The sequence below is a fragment of the Stegostoma tigrinum genome, chromosome 29 (genome assembly GCF_030684315.1).
Source record: "Stegostoma tigrinum isolate sSteTig4 chromosome 29, sSteTig4.hap1, whole genome shotgun sequence".
NCBI lineage: Eukaryota > Metazoa > Chordata > Chondrichthyes > Orectolobiformes > Stegostomatidae > Stegostoma > Stegostoma tigrinum.
Genome location: NC_081382.1, coordinates 16,823,582 through 16,845,347, shown reverse-complemented (window position 1 = coordinate 16,845,347; position 21,766 = coordinate 16,823,582). Strand labels below are relative to the sequence as shown.

Sequence of the window (21,766 nt, the reverse complement as noted above, 5' to 3'; positions counted from 1 at the left end):
GGTTCTCTTACCTGGCATCAAGTTTTTTTAAAAAATTTATTCATGGAATGACAGCATCACTGTTTAGGCCAACATTTATTGTCTATCCCTTTTCTTGCCTAGAGGGCAGTTAAGAGTCAACCTTATTTCTGTTGGCATGTAGGCCAGACCAGGTAAGGAAAGCAAATTGACTTTCCTGGAGAACATTAGTGAACCAAATGGGACTTTAAAAACATTTGACAATGGTTATACGGTCAACGTTAAACATCGACATTAAATCCAGAGATTTATGGAGCTTTGCTATGAAGTTTAAAATAATGACCATATAGAACAAAGCAGACCCACAGTCTCTCAGTCTGGGCCCAGTTTAAACCAATAACGGCTCAGTTTCCTCCAATTACTCTAAGCTTAAAATCCAAATCTCAAAATAAAACATGCTGTTAAGAAAAAAGTAAACCAACTGAAGTGCATATTGATTTAAACTTTATTTCTTTTTGTGTACCATTTTTAATTGAAGGAAGTAATGTGAAATATGTAATGGACTAAAATTATCTAAACAAGTTAAATTTAATCCAAGTTATCCTGGACACACTTTTCAGAAACAAAAACAGGAATTGCTGGAAAATCTCAATTAGCCTGTCAGTATCTGTGGAGAGAAATCTTCCCAGACATTATTGGAACTGCTTTTGCATCATTTCAGCATTTTAGATTTATTTCTATTTCTGGATTTCAGGTATTTGTGCTTTTTTATGATTCATCTTCCTAAGTTGCAGATTCGGAGAGACTTACACAGAAGGAGGCCATGAATTTCATCAATTCTAAGCTAGCTTTTTTTTCCAAAGACCAATGCACTTAGTATCTTAGCTGCACTTTTCAATCTCACGCTCACCTTGATATCCCTGCAATTAAATACTTATCCAGTTCCTTTTTGAAGACTGATATTGATTTTTTTTTGAACACCCAATCTAACTGCACAGTTTAAATGTTAATCAATCATTTCTTCAACAAATGCTTCCTCATAATAGTTCTCATTCTTTAATCACCTTACATCTGTGTCCTCAAGTTAGGCCCACAGCTATTGAAGGCAGTTTCTCTTTATTTAGCCAATCCAAATATTTGACAAATCTCATCCTTTTCTGGAGTCATCATGTTAACTCATGACTTGTCAAATTTGATGAGAAAAAATATTCTTGTAACGTACATCTGTTATAACATGTAACAGTCAAAAATGTAGGTGTTAGTCATGCATTTTTTAGGAACAGATGTAACAATATTTTACAGCTGTCTGCACTTCAAATGAGTAAGTAAGTATGACAGTATTGCAATGAAAGATATTTCAGCACCTTGCCGATAGGATGGTATTTATACCTGAATGAAAACAATCAAGCTGAAGGATGACGATGACCCTTTGCATGCAACTCTTATACGTATCATGTTATTCCCGTCTTGTTTGTCTCCAACACCACCTTATTTTAAAATCTCTTTGATTATCTCTCTACCTCATTTAATTGGATTATAGGTCATCCCTTTGCTGGTTATTCAGCTGTTCACTCTTTACTCACATTATCTAACGCTTTGGATCACCGGCCAGGACTTATTACTCGACAGTCCACTTATACCATTCGTATGATATTTTGATCCTCTTCCCTTGATCTCTCTGATTTTAAATTCTGTGTTCTGTGTGCTTCCCTCTCACTTCACAATAGACAATAGACAATAGGTGCAGGAGTAGGCCATTCGGCCCTTCGAGGCAGCACCACCATTCATTATGATCATGGCTGATCATCCACAATCAGTATCCTGTTCCTGACTTAACCCCATAACCCTTGATTCCACTATCTTTAAGAGCTCTATCTATCTCTTTCTTGAAACTATCCAGAGACTTGGCCTCCACTGCCTTCTGGGGCAGAGCATTCCATATATCCACCACTCTCTGGGTGAAGAAGTTTCTCCTCAACTCTGTTCTAAATGGCCTACCCCTTATTTTTAAACTGCATCCTCTGGTTCTGGACTCACCCATCAGCGGAAACATGCTTCCTGTCTCCAGAGTGTCCAATTCCTTAATAATCTTATACGTCTCATCAGATACCCTCTCATCCTCCTAAACCCAAGTGCATACAAGCCCAGTTGCTCCAATCGTTCAACATATGATAGTCCCGCCATTCTGGGAATTGACCTCATGAACCTATGCTGCACTCCCTCAATAGCCAGAATGCCCTTCCTCAAATTGGGAGACCAAAACTGCACACAATACTCCAGGTGCGGTCCCATCAGGGCCCTGTACAGCTGCAGAAGGACCTCTTTGCTCCTATTCACTTGACAAAGGAGCAGCATTCCAAAAGCTTGTGATTTCAAATAAACCCTGTTGGGCTATAACCTGGTGTGGTGTGACTTCTGACTTTGTCCAGCCCAGTCCAACCCTGACAACTCCATAACCATGGTTGGTTATCGTGCCATCTTATGTACAGGAGACCTGGTTCCAGATACTTAAATATTTGTTACAGACTTGAAAAAATAATAAATAAAAGTCCAGCATAAGAACAAAAAGTTTTATAAAAAGCACTTGAATCACAGTCCTTTCCACTGAGTTCATGCCAGTACTGAGCCTCCAGACCATGCTGGACTTCAAAACTCGAGGCCTCGTTTCCAGTCTGCAAGGTCTTCACCTCCCACCCAGTGGCCTACAGTCCGAGACTTGCCTCACAGCAATGGCCTCTGGTCCAGAACTCGCCCACAGGTGCCTCTAGCGCTGGCCTAGTCTGGGACTCACCAGTGATGGCCTCTGGCCTGGGAGTCGCCTCCTCCCGGTAAGGTTAAGAAGTTAAAAGATTGAAAAAAATATATTGTAGAACGGAGAGAAGAAGAGAGGAAAAAGAAAACAAGAAAAAGAACGGGCGGAGCAAAGGACCTCCGGCTGGAGCACCCTACTGTGCCGCGAGTTTGCACAAATTAGTTGAGATAGCAAGTATTAGTCAATCAGAAGCCTTCCAACGTCCAAGGATCAACAAAATGAAATGGGAAAAGCTGAAAAGAAAAACTTTCATTGTTCGGGTAATTGCTCCAAGCACCAGAATGGCGACTGGTGTGCGTACATACAGGGCTGATGATGTCAACTGACTGTGGCAGCACACGGGTTCTCCCTCGATCCTTTACAGATGTCACCACATTCTATGCACAGTGACGCCAGCACCAGAGTACGCTCTGTCTGACACATGGTAAATAGTCTGTAGAGGTGATGACCAGTCTCCCATTTTACCTTAGTTACTGCTTGCACTCCTGAGCTGAGCTGGTTTGTTTATGTTCAGACGTTTTGTCACCAAACCAGGTAACACCATCAGTGAGGCTTCCATGGAAGTGATGATGTTCTATTCAGCGGGGAATTTATACTGTCTGGTCCGTTATGTTGAGTGGTGTCATTCCCGGTTTTGACCTGTATGGGACCTCACATACAAACCACACAGAACAGAACTGGAAATGACACAACTCACCATAACGGATCAGACAGTATAAATTCCAAGCGGAGCGGAACAATAATGCTTCATTGGAGGCCTCACTTATGATGTTACCTAGCATGGTGATGAAATGTTTGAATGAAAACAAGTCAGCTTGGTGAGCAAGTCAACAACCTCATCCACAACCTGAGCTACAAATCTTTGCAAAAACCCGACTGAAATATTGCAGGGCTATAGATTGAATGCATTGTGTGAATAATCACAGTTATACTGGCAGATTATGCTGCTGTTCCTCTGCTGTGCAATGATGCTATTTAAGGTATCTAAAGGAAATCGTTTATGATTGAGGTGAGGTGAAACTTTTTCACCCAGAGTGTGGTGTGCCTTTGGATTACTCTGTCATAGAAAGCTGTTGAGGCCAAAACATGGAATGTTTTCGAGAAGGAGATAGATGCGGATCTGAGGGCTAAAAGAATTTAAGGCAAAAGCCAGTAACAGGGCACTGAGTTGAACAATGAGCCATGATCCTATTGCATGGTGGAGCAGCTGTGAAGGGCTGAATGGCCTGCTCCTATTTTCTATGATTTGATGTTTGCAACACTGTACTCCTGTGCATGCGTGCATTGCTTCACCTCATGGTGGCATTCTCAATAAATGCAACCTGCACTTATTTGCCCTTTCTCCCAAGTACCAGATGTCTGAGAGTACATTATAGCCAATGCAATAATTTTTGAAGTGTAGTCACCATTATAATGTGGGAATCATGGCAGCCAATTTGCATGCAGCAAACAGCAAACTCCCTTGAACAACAATGTGCTAGTGGCAAGATAAGCTGGCTTCATGATGCTAATTTTGGGGTAAATATTGGTCAGGACATTGGGAACGTCTCCCCTTCTCCTTTCTGCAACAGTGGCATGGGATCTATTTCATCCACTCAAGTCAGCAAATAGTTTCTCTGACTGTGCAATGGTCGCTCAGTACTGCATTGGAATGTCAGGCTTGTTTTTTATACTCAAATTCTGGAATAGGACTCAAGTCCAGAACCTAGTAACTCAGAGCGGAAATGGCTACCAACTGAGCCTCAGCTGATATGGAAGAGAAATAAGAAATTTCTTACATCTCATTAAAATTAATTTTAAAAATGGCATTTTCTACCAGCTGTTTAAGTTGTAGCTGTAGCCTTCGTTGGGACTGTTTGTGGCTATTTCTACACTGAAACAGTCCCAGGATATTACTGCAGAGGTTTCTAAGATAGACATTTCATCATCAAAAGGCCTGAAATGAGAGTGATCAGTGAAGATTGCATAAAGTTTAAGTTCATTTATGACAGTTGACAAAGTGAAATAGTCTCTTTCTATATGCAGCAAGATCTAGGTGACACTGAGCTTGACAATGGTAAGTGCCATTCATACCCCACAAATGCCAGGCAATAGCCATCTCCACAGTGAGTCTGTATAATTGAATCGCCTTGACATTCAATGGCATTATCACTGTTGAATTCCCAAATTGCCGACATCCTAGTAAGTTATTATTAATCAGAAAAAAGAACTGAGCCAGTAATAAAAAAAAATTGGGAGGTGAAATTACCTAACAAAAGTACACAGAACAAACATTTGAATGACAAATGCACTGGATCACAAGAAATGATCCAAGGTCTTTTCAGACATGAAACATAATGCACAAGATTGGAAAATTTAGGAATGCAATTATCAACTAATTGAAAACAATGACACCAGAATTGATCAATTAATTTGGCCCACTTTATCAGAAATCAATAATATACTTGCTACATCCTCTAACTTTGCTACTATATCATTATATCGTCTGACTTACCGGAGCTTTGAAAATGATCTCCCAACCATCAAACACGATATCCAAAGGTTCCCACTCCACATTTACAGAGGTCTCACGAATGGACTTGAATCTCAGACCATCTGGCGTGGGTAAATCTGCAGGGAGGCAGGAAGTAAGTTTAGAAAGCTGGAGCTTTACGTCAAACAGATAATTTAGTTCAGAACAATTATAGGCTACGAGCAGCTTCAAGCATCAGCCTTTAAGTTTAATGTGGTTTAAGTAGGCACTCAAATTGCAAAATGGCCTGTTTTGACATTGGCTCCCGGCGACAACATTGATGAAACCTACCAATTTAGAACAAACTATTTATCCAATAATAATCGATTTTTTAATGAAATATTGTGGCTGTTGATCTGCTTGCTGAGCTGGTTTGTTTATGTTCAGACGTTTTGTCACCAAACCAGGAACATCATCAGTGAGGCTTCCATGGAAGTGATGATGTTCTATTCAGCGGGGAATTTGTACTGTCTGGTCCGTTATGTTGAGTGGTGTCATTCCCGGTTTTGACCTGTATGGGACCTCACATACAAACCACACGGAACAGAACTGGAAATGACACAACTCACCATAACGGATCAGACAGTATAAATTCCAAGCGGAGTGGGACAATAATGCTTCATTGGAGGCCTCACTTATGATGTTACCTAGCATGGTGATGAAATGTTTGAATGAAAACAAGTCAGCTTGGTGAGCAACCTCATCCACAACCTGAGCTACAAATCTTTGCAAAAACCTGATTGAAATATTGCAGGGCTATAGATTGAATGCATTTTAAAAACTAAGAGTAACATCTTGATTTTTATTCTCTTTCAAATAAACTGCTAACATCAACAGTATTCAGAAGTTTGTCTGAAAGGCAAGGCACAGATTAACCTGTAGCCCTAAAATACTGAACCTGAGAATGGCTTTAAACAAACCGGATATAAAAATCAATCTTTACTTGAAATATTTGCTGCTAGTTGCCAATGCTTTGCATTGATTTTGGCATAAATTCAAACAATGGTTTCAGCTTGAATTGTTTCCATATTACATGTTTGAATCATTTATTCTTGACAAGATCATATTGAAGTTAATTCCCAGGCTATATCCATCAATGCAATGAGATCTATGTTATGATGCATCAATGCAGCTATTGATAGCAATGATAAAACACAGACCAAAGGTTATGGGAAGAACTTAAGAGTACTTGAAGTGAAAATCTGAGGCCTGTTTCATTTTTTTTCCAAGGTCAGTGTGCTATTTTTTGTGAAATCAGTCAACAAATTTCATTTTACGAGTGACAAAGATTTCATTCTTCTGACCCTATGCTTTCAGATATCAACAAACGGTATTCATTATCAATGTCCCGAATTAAGCTAACAATTTTTGCTTGCGATTGACAAAAAAATAAAGAAATGGAACTAATTATAAAATATGTGACTTTTATGGTTTCTGCATTTCTGTTCAGTACTCCATTTATCTACAGTGAAAAAAATACTTTTACAGTCATCTTAGTGAATTTCCTTTGGGGCTATTACCACTGTATTTGGAATTTCAGGTTAGGCTTATTCACACACAATGGGATGAAACACACAACTAATTGGGTAATATGTTTTAAAGCATACAAGATGAAATACATCGACCAAAAAGTTCAACATAAATGTTCTGCTGATGCCAATTTCGAACCTTTACAAGGTTTGAACAGCCAGTGAAATTAATGGCAACAAAATTGTCTTGCTGACGTGAATACTTTTTGTTAACCCAAAATGAGTACCCAGAATAGCCTTTTAATGACCAATTTTTCATATCATTTTAAAAATGATCTTTTATTTTAGAATTAATCACTTACTTTTGCAGAGAAACTAGCTGGAAAAACGGATTGGTTATTTCTCAAATTCTGCACAAACATCATTGTGAATGAAGCTACAGTGTTGATATTCTGTGTTTGCTAAGATTGTTTCAGATGCTAAAATAGAGTGAGGAATTTGACAAACACAGATATCTACGTTATCAACAATAAATTTCTAGCTTTTTTTTGTTGCTGTTGATAATAAATAACTTACATTCTATTAGTCTATGACTTCATGTCAAATCTCTAAACAAACAATCCAGAAACATGATTTTAAAGATGGTTAGCAAAGTATGGGTCAATTTAGATTTATTTATAAAAATAAATATGCTGTTGTTTTAAATATGCATATTTTCAGCATCTTTGTCATATTATGTTTCGAGCTCAGATGTTTAAGTTACTTGTTTAATTGAAAGAAAAGCACTATTTGCCAACTATATCATTTTGTCAATCACACTAATTGCTTGTTATCTTGCCCTGGGATGTCAATTTGCTTTCTCCCAATTAACAACTCATATTGTTCTCAATGTTCCTAGCATCAATGTCATGAACAAATAACAGACGGATAAGTTTGCTGTTCACAGGCTCAGATATGCAAATGGACATTCTTACAGGGACTGGCAGTACTCACGTGTTGCTACCCTGGCACTGACAGGAATGCTTTTCTGGTTGTTAAGGATAGCGTAAACGTTGATTAAATATTCGAGTCCTGGCTCTAGTCCTCGAATGACGGATGTCATTTGGTCACCAGGTACTCTTATTTCCAACTGTAGACCACCAGGGGTAGTTGGAGCATAGGTGATAAGATACTCATTTACTCGGACTTCATTATACCATTCCACATCCATGGTTTTAGGGTCCACTTCAGTTACCTTTAGATTTTTGGGGGGAGAAACTGTCGGAAGATAAAAGTCCTGTGATAACATTTTGAACTCAAAAAATACTAAGGTAACTATAGTCTGACACTGGTTACAATTCTGCACTTGATCAAAATTTCTAAACAGAGACATTTGGGCAAAGACTCTGCTTAAAACGAGAAATTAAGCATAATGATAATGAGGCAAGTGGGCACATGAAGGAAGAGGTAACCATAAAAGAAAGAGCCAACCAAATAATAAGGAATATTTATTTTAAAAAAGACTGCAGTGTATTGTAACCCTCTATGCATTTTACATTACTTTTCTGTATGTTTGTTTTAGTAAATATGATGGAGTTTAAAAAAGAGTGGTGAGATCTATAATGTAAGTACTGGGTGGTATCAAACTTTTAATGTATTAAAATGTCTCAAGGCACTTCATAGAGGCATTATGAAACAAAATATGGTATAAAGTCACATAAGGAAATATTAGGGAAAACGCTAATTCTGGTTTTAGGGAATATTGAAAAGGAAGAAGGCAAACTAGGGAGGAAGAGAGGTATGGTAAGGAATTTTACAGTTTAGTTCTCAGGCAGCTGAAGGAAGGCCCCCAGTGGTAAAATCTTGGATGCTCAGAAATTGAACTGGAACAGTCTTCTAGACTCGGACAACATTCAAGAATGGATGTGTGAATCTTTGGGAAATCATTACTATTGCAGTTAACTATGAGATGCAAGTATTAACTATTGCTTTCTTTCCAATTATTTTTGTCAGGTCAGTTATTTCCATTTGGGAAGGATATAATCATATTCTGTGATTTGATATAGTATACTTCTGCATTTGGAGATGGTTTGACTACTTTAGGTGGAGATTGGATCCATAGATGGTAATTAATTAAGTTAATGTGTCACAATTTCTTGTAAACAAGTAGTTGGTGATACATATACAATATAATCTGAGCATCACCACAAGGTTTGCACATGATTTCCCATGTTATAGCAAATTTATTGTTTATTCTCAGGGGATTTTGATAGCCACTTGCCACATTTGCTTTTTGATCATTCAGTTCACATAATTACATGAGTAGGAAGAATTTGAAGGGATATGAACTTGGAGCAGGCAGGTGGGACTAGTTTAGTTTGAGATCATGTTCAGTATGGATCGTTTGGGCCAAAGGGTCTGTTTCTGTGATAGAGATAATGGGAACTGTAGATGCTGGAGAATCCAAGATAATAAAATGTGAGGCTGGATGAACACAGCAGGCCAAGCAGCATCTCAGGAGCACAAAAGCTGACGTTTCGGGCCTAGACCCTTCATCAGAGAGCTGATCAGGTCTGTTTCTGTGTTGTATAACACTATGACTCTAAGCATCTCTGAGATTGTTTTGGCTGAATAGTATATTCCAATGTAACAGTGATTGCCATATGCTGATCAAATTTTAATTTCAAATGAAGAAAATTTGGATCTGATATTTCTTTTAAAATTAGTTGAAATAATTTAATAATATGTTGCTTGCAAACAGGCCTTTCTATTAAAATTAAATTAGTTTCTGTTTTCTGTGGAATATCCTGCTCATGAGGACTGAGCACTCTCATTTAACTTTGTGCAGATTATCAGTCTTCTTATAAAATAGCAGAGACATAACTTAGAAAGTGGCTGCTCAGCCCATGACAGGTTCTTGGAAAGTGCCATCCAATTAAGTCTCTCACCCCTGCTCCTCCCATAGAGGCAATCTGTCCCATTTTGACTGCCTCAGTCAGTTAAAATTAGCTTGTGGCACCTTTTTCAGGCTTAGGGTCTGTAGTCATATGTAGGCCAGGCCAGGTAAGGATGTCAGTTTCCTTCCCTGAAGGATGTTAATGAAGCAGATGAGTATTCCCAACAATTGACAATTGGTTTTGCATGGTCACTATTAGACTCGTAATTCCAGCTGTTTTTTATTGAATTCAAATTCCACCCTCTGCCATGGTCCCCAGAACATGACCAATGTCCCTGGACTAATAGTCTAGAGGTAATACTCTAGGCCATTGTTGCCACTTCAAATTGCTCCAAACATAGAGCATAAAACTTCACTTTCTCAAGGTAGGCTTACATTCCAGCTCTGACTGGCAGGAGAACCATGCATAACTTTGAGGAAACTCATTAGAATGAGCTACAGTTGGAAGATTTCATCTCGGGCAAGAATGCGGGGGAAAAGAACTGACGGTTTGAGATTTCCCCTCCTCTAAACATACTTACTCAACTGACCGAGAGAGGTAACCATGGGCAAGGAGGGCTGAAGTTACAAAAGGAGGAAAATGTATGAAAGGAAACAAGTAAAGTTTGACTGAAAAGAATGATGAATCAATATGTCATGTTGGAGGAATGAAATAAAAAAGATACTTATCCCATTTATTTACTTTAAATCATGTATCTCTGGACATACCAGACAAGAAGACTGCAGAGAATAAACAGTGCCAATATTTTGTCCACGGTGTCTATCACAAAAAATTAACTGGAGATAGCATAAGACGATTGAGCTCAGGTTTCGGTCCAGTGTGCATAACTTGTATTTATGAACTGCAGAGGCTTGGCATGGTCTATCAAGCATAGGGAAAATCTCTTGGATTCACATAGGTTATTTTTTGCTCCGATTTGAAAACCAGACAGTGAGCAATTCAATTGCATACCTAAGTAATTTTTAACCTGAGGATCATTTGTTTAAATATACATCACTAATTTTGGCACAATCCTATAACATAACTAAAAGCACAATCAATATCTAAACGCTGGAAGATGGTGGTGTAATGCTGATATCAGTGGACCAAGAGGCCCACCAGACAGCTGATGGAATTTAAATTCAATGACATAAACTTGGACTTAAGCTTCTCTTAGCAATGGTAACATTCCTCAAGATAGTGAAGGTGAAGAAGGCAGTGTTTGGGCTTGTCAATCCATCTGCTTTTCTCCTCTATTCATATTCTGTCTCTTTTTTTCTCAGATTTTAAAGTTTTTTTTTGACAAGAAAGCTTACCTTGGAGCAGCTGGGGACCGGAGCTAAGTGGGCTGGAGGTCTGGTGCAGTGTGGAGTGCCTGGGGACCAGGGCAGAGCAGGCTGGTGGGCTGGAGCGGTGTGGAGTGTCTGGGGACTGGGGCAGAGCAGGCTGGTGGGCTGGAGCGGTGTGGAGTGTCTGGGGACTGGGGCAGAGCAGGCTGGTGGGCTGGAGTGGTGCGGAGAGGCTGGGGACTGGGGCGGAGCAGGCTGGTGGGCTGGAGCTGTATGAAGAGGCTGGGGACTGGAGCAAGCGTGTTGGAGGCCTGGAGCAGGGCGGAGCAGGCTGGAGGCCTGGGCTGGAGCAGAGTTGGCTGGAGGCCTGGAACAGTGCGGAGCGGCTGGAGGACTAGACCAGACCAGGCACTGTTGTTGGTTTAGAGTCTGGCGCGGGCAGTCAGTGACCTGTGAGGCCGGTCAGACCACATGTGGAAGCCCCAGCTGGGCTACTACAATGTAATGTTTATCTGTAATCTGTTTCTCTGATTGTAACGTTTTTCCGTTAAACTCTATTATTTCTAACTTATGTAATGAATCACTGTAATGTAATGCAACGCCTTTGCTTTTATTCCTCTTTTTGTCCCTAAGATTTGTACCTCAGTACTGTGTACCTAAGATGACGCCACAAGAGACGACAGTGTAAACTTTTCACTGTACTCCTGTACTTGAGTATACGTGACAATAAAGGATACTCCATTCGATTCGATGAAACAATCATAGTGTCGTTAAAAACCCAACTAGCTCACTAATTTCATCTTCTGAGAAGGGAATCTGCCATCCTTTTCTAACCTACATGTAACTTCAGATACACCGTTATGTGTTTGATCCTTACCTATCACCTGTAATGGCCTAACAAACCAATTAGTTCGAGGGATGAACAATAAATGTTGGCCGTGCCAATAGTGCCTACGACACATGGTAGAATGACTTAAAAATGTCTACAGAAAAATAGATTGGGAATGAATAGAAATTTGTGACTTTAATTTCATCTTGGATTATGAAATCATTCCAATTTGAAATGTTTGGCAAGTAAAATAGAATTCATAGCACTTTTATATTACAGATAATAGATAACAATGTAAAGTTGAATGTAGTTAGTTAAGGCCCGACGTTGCTGTTAGTAGAGACATTTATGAATTTTGAAAATATAACAAAGGCTCCTAACCAAATAGGCCTTGAAAGAAATTGATACTTGCTTGTGACAAACCAAGTTGAAGGAAATAGTTAGTTTCACTTACCAGCAGAGCAGTCTTCTTTAATGTAACCTTCATGACAGACACATCGACCATTTACACAACTTCCATGATCATTGCAATTTGTGGGACAGGCCAGATCTCCACAATCTACACCGCTGTAATTTGGATCGCAGACACATTGACCATTGACACAGCGGCCACGATTATTACAGTTGTTAAAACATGCCACCTCACTGCATTCCTCACCAGTAAAACCAGCATCACAGACACACTGACCATTAACACAGTCGCCATGATTGTTACAGTTGTTTGGACAGGCCAGTTGACCGCAGTCATCTCCAGTGAAGCCTTCATCGCAGATGCATTGACCATTGACACATTGCCCACGGTCATAGCAGTCATTAGGGCAAATCAGCTCACTGCAGTCTTCTCCTGAATAGCTCTCCTCACAGATGCATTGGCCACTGACACAGCGTCCTCGGTTGTTGCAATTGTTTGGACAAGCTAGTTCGCCACAGTCATCTCCCGTGTAGCCATAGTTACAGACACACCGTCCATTGACACAACGGCCAACATTGTTGCAGTTGTTTGGACAGAGGAGCTCACTGCAGTCTTCTCCTGTGAAGCCTTCATCACATATGCAATGTCCATCATCACAGTGTCCACGATTGTTACAATTATTTGGACAGGCCAACTCACCACAATCTTCACCGGTGAAGCCTTCATTGCAGATGCACTCCCCGTCGACACAGAGTCCACGATTGTGGCAGTTGTTCAGGCAAGCCCATTTGCTACAGTCTTCTCCTGCGTAGCCTTCGTTGCAGACACATTGTCCATTGACGCAGAGGCCATTGTTACTGCAGTTATTGACACAGACAAGTTCCCCACAATCTTCACCAGTGAAGCCTTCATCGCAGTAACATACCCCTTCGATACAGCGTCCACGATCATAACAGTCATTAGGGCAAATAATTTCGGAACAGTCCTGATCAGTAAAACCTTCATCACAGATGCACTCTCCATCCACACAGCGGCCACGATTATAGCAGTTGTTAAGACAGGTTAGTTTCGTACAGTCTTGCCCAGTTAAGCCTTCATCACAAACACACTGTCCATTAATACAAAGGCCTTGGTTGCTGCAGTTGTTGGGGCACAGCTTTATTCCACAGTCTTCACCTATATAACCTTCATCACAAACACAAACTCCGTTAATACAGGTTCCATATTCACCACAGTCAAATCGACACTCCTGGCTGCAGTCTTCTCCTGTGTAACTAGGAAAGCAATGACAGACTCCATTTATACACCTGCCTTGATCACTGCAGTCATTCGGGCAGAATACTTCAATGCTACAGTCCTCTCCAGTGAAACCTTCTTCACACAAACACTTGCCATTAATGCAGGTACCTCTTCCATTGCAATTTTCTGGGCATTCAGGTTCTGTGCAATTTTCTCCTTTCCAGCCTGGGTTACATAAACAGCCGCAGGTATCTGTACTGTAGTTTCCATGTGCACCACAGAATGGTTTTACATCAACACGACCTAAGCACAGATGTTTATTAGTGTACAGCAAGACACAATACCAATAAAGTAGGCAATCAAGACTAAAAGGCTTAAATTGTATTAATCACTTGGGCATTGCAATTATACCTAAGCAATATGCTAAGCATGGTATGAAGAATAAATTACAATATGAAGTTAAAAACCAACTACTTGTAGTAAAGAAGTAATTGATATAGTATAGTAATATAATGTAGTATAAAATAATATAATATAACATAATGTAATATAATACAATATAGTAATTAAAAGTGGTATAGTTCCCAGCTTACATCACAGACATTGTGTCGAGACACCCACAATTATTTAACTATAGCATATAGCTGCTACTTTCATACCTTTTCCTTGCTGTGCACCATTTCCACAGCATCCTCCATTAGCACACTGATCGCGTAATAAGGATACATGATTTTCCAAAGTCTCCAACCTGTTGAGTAGGTCACGGATATCAGGTCCTGCCGCACAGCCACAGGCCTGACGTGGGATATTGATTCGATGAGTGAAGACAATTTGATTTTCACCATCAACAGTCTGCTCTATGTGTTGCTCACTGGAGTCAGCTTTGGGTCTTGCAATGCCATCAGGGGATTCCAGGTCCACTGAACAAAGGGAGCCAAGAGGAACATTAATGTTGTAGACGTGGTTGAAGTTTATAGGTTGTGTTCCGAGTGGTAAAGTGATATTTTCTTCTTTTGGCTGCAAGATGTCTCTCTTTTGTCTAATAATTTTCTTAATAATTCCTTCATGGCTATGTTCCACTAAAATAGCGGTGATGAAACAAACTAAAATGTGCCTTTGAAAGCCCATTTTGGTGCTTTGTATTCTTCCAGTTTATGCAGTCAGTTTTGTTTATGGATATAGCACCAAGCAATAATGTGTAAAAGAATTGATTCCTTTTGACTCAATTTATCTGCATGAAATCAAGAAAAAAAGTTGTGTAAGAGTCCCACTCTTTTCTTGAACTGGCATGACATTTTGTAATCTTTCATACATGGAACAAAATTTAGTGATTGTATTTGTAAACATTGAGACAATCAAATTAAGCAAAGGAATTTTAAAAAATTGACATCTAAAATGATGTTAAATGGTAGGGTGATAGATTTAAAATGCAGTCTTAATCACAGCAATGGCTATTCATTATTACTGATGATTAAAACAATTCTGATCTCAGCCTTACTGTTTTATTGCAAACACAGAAGCCATAGGCATGATTGAAATTGCATTAATCTGCCACAGCAAGACACAGCTAGAATAAATAATCTGACAGCCATTGAGAAATTGTCCTCTCCAGTCAACCCTTCAATCGATTTGTGTGATGGATGGCTTACAAATTGTACAACATTTGACATAGCTTTCAACATAATCGGCAACCACTTGCCAGTTTAGATAAAGCGTGAAGGCTTATCTTAAACTGTGAGGTGGACAGTGAACATAAGAGAACTTTAGAACAGGGAAACTGGACATTCTCCTTTGACACAATGACAGTGGATCTTTATTGGGATAGCACTGTCAGTGATCCAGGCCAATTTCTCAGGACCTGGAAAAGGAAATTGGTGCAGTAATTGCAATGATTAACAACAATGAAGACCTGAAATAAAATCCTAATTTTTAAAAATATTTCAATCATCTTTGCATAAGAATCAGTAACATTTAATTACAATCTGGTTGATCTTTATATAAAAGTGTTACTATGTTTTCACATAATTGGAACATCAGTATGTCACAAAGATATGTACTTTGATGTCGGGAATAAGAGTGCAGTGTAACCAGGTACGAAACTGAGGGCACATTGTATGCATGATTGAGGAGCACAGCCTTCCATCATTGTAACTTCACATTAACCCAGGTATAACTAAGACCATAAAATTTCTGGGAACATTTCAAACTTCTGCTTTAAATCTTTAAATATAGCAACACGGGATCAATCTTATTGTCTCTTCACTAATTTTTAAGGGGTATTTTGATAGAAATCCATTTGCATATCATGTGGTCAGCAATATTCATTCATAGAGTCGTACAGTCATACAGCATGGAAACAGACCGTTTGGTGCAACCTGCCCATGCCAACCATAATCCTAAAGTAAATTAGTCCCAGCTGCCTCCACGTGGCCCATTTCCCTCCAAACATTCCTTATTTATGCACTTATCTAAATGTCTTTTAAATATTGTAACTGTATCTGCATCCACCACTTCCTCTGGAAATTCATTCCACTCGCGGACCACACCCTGTATAAAAAGAAGTGCCCCTCATGTCTTTTTTAAATCTCTTCCCTCTCACCTTAAAAATATAGCCCCTACACTTGAAATACCCACAACCTAGGGAAAAGACACTTACCATTCACCTCTCATTATTTCAAAAACATCTAGAAGGTCACCTCTCAATCTCCTATGCTTAAATGAAAAAGGTTCCAGTCTATCCAGATTCTCCTTCTAACTCAAGCCCTCCATTCCTGGCAACATCCTGGTATATCTTTTCTGAACTCTGTCCAGCATAATAATATCCTTTGTTTAACAGGGAGATCAGAATTGCACATAGTATTCCAGAAGAGGCCTCACCTGTATAACCTCAACTTAAAGTCCCAACTCATATACTTAAGGGCCGGAGCAATGAAGACACAAGTGCTAAGTACCTTGTTAACCACACCAGCTATAGGTTTCATCTATTTGTAGAATTATGTTCCCTTGGTAGAAGTCCCACACCTCTTGGGTTTCTCACTATTGAAAAGCTCAGTAAATCACCCAGACCAACATTGCAGAATTTAGTTTTAATGTTCAGAAAATGATCTGTGGCATTTTATCTGATCCTTATTGTCTAGTCACTAAAATCTGTAGAGTGCTGGAAATAATTCCACATGCGTTTGCAATCATAAATGTGGAGATTTCCTTTCTGAGCAGAACACTTAAGGATTGAATGTTGCTAGTCCCACTAAGGTTGTTTAGGAGGTGGAACAAGGAGCAAAGAGGGAAAGGATTATGTTATGGTGCTGTTCCCGTCTGGAAAGAGGAAGTTATAATGGGAAAAAAAAGAGATGTCACACCAATTCAAAACACATCTTGGTTCTGTCTTCACAAACGAGGACATAAATAATATCCCAAAAATGTTGGAAAACCACAGGGTCGTGTGAGAAAGAGGAATGAAGGGAAATCAGTATTAGGAGGGAAATCATGTTGGGGAAATTAATGGTAGTAAAGACCAATGAATCCCCAAGGCCCGATAATCTACATTGCAGAGTACTTAAGGAAATGGCCATGGAAATCATGGGTGCATTGGTGGTCATCTTTCAAAGTACGATATATTTTCGAGCAGTTCGTAGGGATCAGAGGGTAGACAATGTCACCCAACTGTTTAAAAAAGGAGGTAGAGAGAAAACAAGGAATTATGGACTAGTTAACCTGATACCAGAAGTGGGAAAATGCAAGAGTCCATTATAAATGATTTAATAGAGAGCACTCAGTAAACAGTCTCAGGATCAGATATAGTCAGCATGAATTTACAGAAGAGATATCACGCTTGACAAATCTGTTGAAATTTTTGAAAATGTAACTAATACAGTTGATAAGGGGGAGCCAGTAGTTATGTTTACTTGAACTTTCAGAAGATTTTCGATAAGGTCCCACATAAGACATTAGAATGTAAACTTAAAGCGCATGAGATTGGAGGCAATGTACAGACATGGATAGAGTATTAGCTGCCAAACAGGTAACAAAGAGAAGGAAGAAACAGATCTTTTTCCGAGTGGCAAGCAGTGACCATAAGACCATATGATATAGGAACGTATTTTGGCCCATTGCATCTGCTTGGCCATTCAATCATGGCTGAAGCTTAATATCTCTAAGTCTGCAAAGCTAGGTAAGAGCATGATCTGTGAGGATGCAGAGAAGCTTCAGTGTAATTTGGACAAGTTGACAGTGTGGGTAAATGTATGACCGATGCAGCATACTGTAGATAAATGTAACATTATCCACTTTGGTAGCAAAAGTAGGACGGTGGATTATTATCTCAATAGTGATAGATGAGGAAAGGGGGAAATGCAATGAGATATATACCAGTCACTGAAAGTAAACATGCAGGTCACAGCAAATGGTAAAGAAAGAAAATAGTTTGTTGGCGATAATTGCAAGAGGATTTGAGATAAGAGCAGGATGTATTGATGTAATTTTGTGCATCTTGAGACCATACCTGGAGTATTGGGTGCTGTTTTGGAGTCTTTATCGGAGGAGGGAATTTCTGGCTATGGAGGGACTGCAACAAAGGTTTATCAGACTGAGGAATGTACTCACCTATCAGTGGCAGGTAGCCAGTTAGGCCCTCCTGCTTGCTCATGGCCCGTTTCACTCCCAACATTCCTTATTCAAGCACTTATCTGGGCAATGGGACAAAATACGTTCCTATATCATATGGTCTCATGGTCACTGCTTGCCACTTGGAAAAAAAACCTATTTCATCCTGCTCTTTGTTTCCTGTCTGGCAGCTAGTACTCTATACGTGTCAATACATTGCCTCCAATCTCATACGCTTTAATTTTACATTCTAGTCCCTTATGTGGGACCTTGTCAAAAACCTTCTAAAAGTCCAAGTAAACATATGAACTGGCTCCCCCTTTTCAACCGTATTAGCTACATCTTCAAAAATTCCAACAGATTTGTCAAGCATGATATCTCTTCTGTAAATTCATGCTGATTGTATCTGATCCCGAGTCTGTTTACTGAGTGGTCTGCTATTAAATCATTTATAATTGAGATGAAAGGGGAGGGAAATGCTGACAATGCTGAAAAATGTGCCAGCACAACATTGGTCTTGGTGATCCTGCAGCCCAACTTTTAACACAAAGTGGCATCCCAGCAGTGTCAGCAGAAATTTGAAAGCTCCTCACTGTCCCTCCAGCACAGATCTGCTTGAATATGACAACCAAAGTTGTGACCACAACCCATTCAGTGGGGGGAATTCTCCTCCATATTGATGTCCTGAGAACAATGGCCATGAGAGGCTAATTAACTATACAATTGTGCAGAACGCACCTCCAATGTGAAGTTCTCCTAGCTGCACCAGGAACACACATCTCTCCTGGTGGGGTTGACATCCAGATATCACTATGGCTCCTACGATTAAACACTCACTTCATTAATACAAAATTCACTCTCAATTGAACTGGGCTCCGAGGGTGGTTTCCTAATTACCAACACTGGAATATTACGATCAAAGGCTCGCTAGAGCCACTTCTGAGTTATTGTCTCACATTTGAGGTGAAAGTTCAGATGACCACTTAACTGACAAGATGCAAGCTCAATTTAGAGAGTAAAGAGGAACTTTTAGCTTACGACAGGATCCTTTCTACTCCCTCCCTCCCTAACCTGTTCTTCCTCTCACCCATCCCTTCCTCCCATCCCAAGCCGCACCTCCATCTCCTACCTACTAACCTCATCCCACCTCCTTGACCTATCCGTCTTCCCTGGACTGACCTATCCCCTCCCTACCTCCCCACCTATACTCTCCTCTCCACCTATCTTTTTTTCTCTCCATCTTCAGTCCGCCTCCCCCTCTCTCCCTATTTATTCCAGAACCCTCACCCCATCCCCCTCTCTGATGAAGGGTCTAGGCCCGAAACGTCAGCTTTTGTGCTCCTGAGATGCTGCTGGGCCTGCTGTGTTCATCCAGCCTCACATTTCATTATCTTGGATTCTCCAGCATCTGCAGTTCCCATTATCACTGATACAATTTTAACCTCACTGCGAAGCCTCTTCCAGGGATGCCTAACCTGAAGAAGTTACCCTCCTCCCTCCGGACCAACCTCAGTGAATCTCTCTCCCATTGCAACTCTCTTGTAATCTCTTCGGCCTTGAAACTGCTCGACCATGTCCTGAAGCAAACCAGGTACCACAGCCACATCACCTTCCTCAGCACCTGCCTACGGAACCAGATCATCCCCAATGGACTATAGTCTACATTTCAGCCTTCCCAATTTGGCCCCAACCGTGACCACCTCTACACCCAGAATATTCAGACCCTTCAGAAGCGTTTCTCCCTGAGAGTCCTGAAACAGACACTCGCAGCCATGTGCCAGCACCTCTACACACTGCTATCCAGCCTGTCCCAGCTCAGACCCTCCCTCTCCCAGACCTGCAAAGGACCTCTGCTGTTTTTTATTCTCTGCAGGATCCACAGACTGAACACCCAGTTTCACTCAGCCTTACTGGACACCAAAAATCGTAAGTACAACCAACTCACTGGCCCCTGCCACCCACAAGAGAATTCCTGCGCCTCCCAAATCCCGAGTCTGCCCCTGTCCCTGCCCCTCCCCAACCATGCACCCGCCGCCATTGACCATGAGGACACGGCTGGAGACCCCACTGATGACGTCACATCCGCCTCCGCCGGCCACACCACTTCCGGGACGGCTGCTGCAGTCACCGCCTCCACTTCCAGTTACAACACCTCACACACCACCCTCACCGCAGCTGCTGCTGCCCACCCCGATCCTCCAACCAGCAACGGAACCCCGCCCACGGCCGACGCCGACGGAACCACGGCCGCCGCCAATGGAACCCGCCCACGGCCGACACCGACGGAACCCCGCCAACGGCCGACGACCTCATCGTTCCGCCCACAACCTCCACAGCCAGCAACCCCAGAGGGCACAGCCACACTGAACCCTGCCGCATCTTCACTACCCCCCAGACCTCCCACTAACTGAGGACGAACGGTCAGTCCTGAGTAAGGGGCTCACCTTTGTCCCCCTACAACCACACATCAACGAATACCAGTCACGGTTGGACATAGAACAGTTTTTCCGCCGCCTTCGCCTCCATGCCTACTTCTTCAACCGGGAGCCTAACCCTCCCTCCACTGACCCCTTCACCCACTTCCAACACAAGTCCTCCTCCTGGACACCACCCCCAGGCCTCCTACCTTCCCTCGACCTCTTTATCTCCAACTGCCGTCAAGACATTAACCGCCTCAACCTCTCCACCCCTCTCACCCACTCCAACCTCTCCCCCGCAGAACGGGCAGCCCTCCGCTCCAACCCCAACCTCACCATCAAATCCACAGACAAGGGCGGCGCAGTGGTACTATGGCACACTGACCTCTACATCGCCGAGGCCAAACGCCAACTCTCTGACACCACCTCCTACCGCCCCCTCGATCATGACGCCACACCCGAGCACCAAACCATCATCTCCAACACCATTCATGACCTCATCACCTCAGGGGACCTCCCACCCACAGCCTCCAACCTCATTGTTCCCCAACCCCGCACGGCCCGTTTCTATCTCCTTCCCAAAATCCACAAACCTGCCTGCCCTGGTCGACCCATTGTCTCAGCCTGCTCCTGCCCCACCAAACTCATCTCCACCTATCTGGACTCCATTTTCTCCCCTTTGGTCCAGGAACTCCCTACCTACGTCTGTGACACCACCTACGCCTTCCAACTCCTCCAGGGCTTCCAATTCCCTGGCCCCCAACACCTCATTTTCACCATGGACGTCCAGTCCCTATACACCTGTATTCCTCATGCAGATGGCCTCAAGGCCCTTCACTTCTTCCTGTCCCGCAGGCCCGACCAGTCCCCCTCCACCGACACCCTCATCCACGTAGCCGAACTCGTCCTCACCCTCAACAACTTATCTTTCGATTCCTCCCACTTCCTACAGACAAAGGGGGTGGCCATGGGCACCCGCATGGGCCCCAGCTATGCCTGCCTCTTTGTAGGTTACGTGGAACTGTCCCTCTTCCGCACCTACACAGGCTCCAAACCCCACCTCTTCCTCCGTTACATTGATGACTGTATCGGCGCCGCCTCTTGCTCCCCAGAGGAGCTCGAACAGTTCATCCACTTCACCAACACCATCCACCCCAACCTTCAGTTCGCCTGGGCCATCTCCAGCACATCCCTCACCTTCCTGGACCTCTCAGTCTCCATATCAGGCAACCAGGTTGTAACTGATGTCCATTTCAAGCCCACCGACTCCCACAGCTACCTAGAATACACCTCCTCCCACCCGCCCTCCTGC

At 41.8% G+C, this 21,766-nt stretch overlaps 1 protein-coding gene across 24 annotated transcripts in view; it reads right to left on the bottom strand.

Moving 5' to 3' along the window:
- tncb (tenascin Cb) overlaps positions 1 to 21,766 on the bottom strand; it is a 315,004-nt gene that overhangs the window by 85,595 nt on the left and 207,643 nt on the right. For all 24 annotated transcript variants that reach the window (XM_048558919.2, XM_048558920.2, XM_059638277.1 and 21 more), the window contains 4 exons: positions 14,095 to 14,666; positions 12,239 to 13,738; positions 7,745 to 8,008; positions 5,265 to 5,380 (listed from right to left, as the gene is read on the bottom strand). In XM_048558919.2, the coding sequence (XP_048414876.1) occupies positions 5,265 to 5,380; positions 7,745 to 8,008; positions 12,239 to 13,738; positions 14,095 to 14,563 (2,349 nt within the window). In that variant the 5' untranslated portion in view covers positions 14,564 to 14,666. The remainder of the gene's footprint in view (positions 1 to 5,264; positions 5,381 to 7,744; positions 8,009 to 12,238; positions 13,739 to 14,094; positions 14,667 to 21,766) is intronic.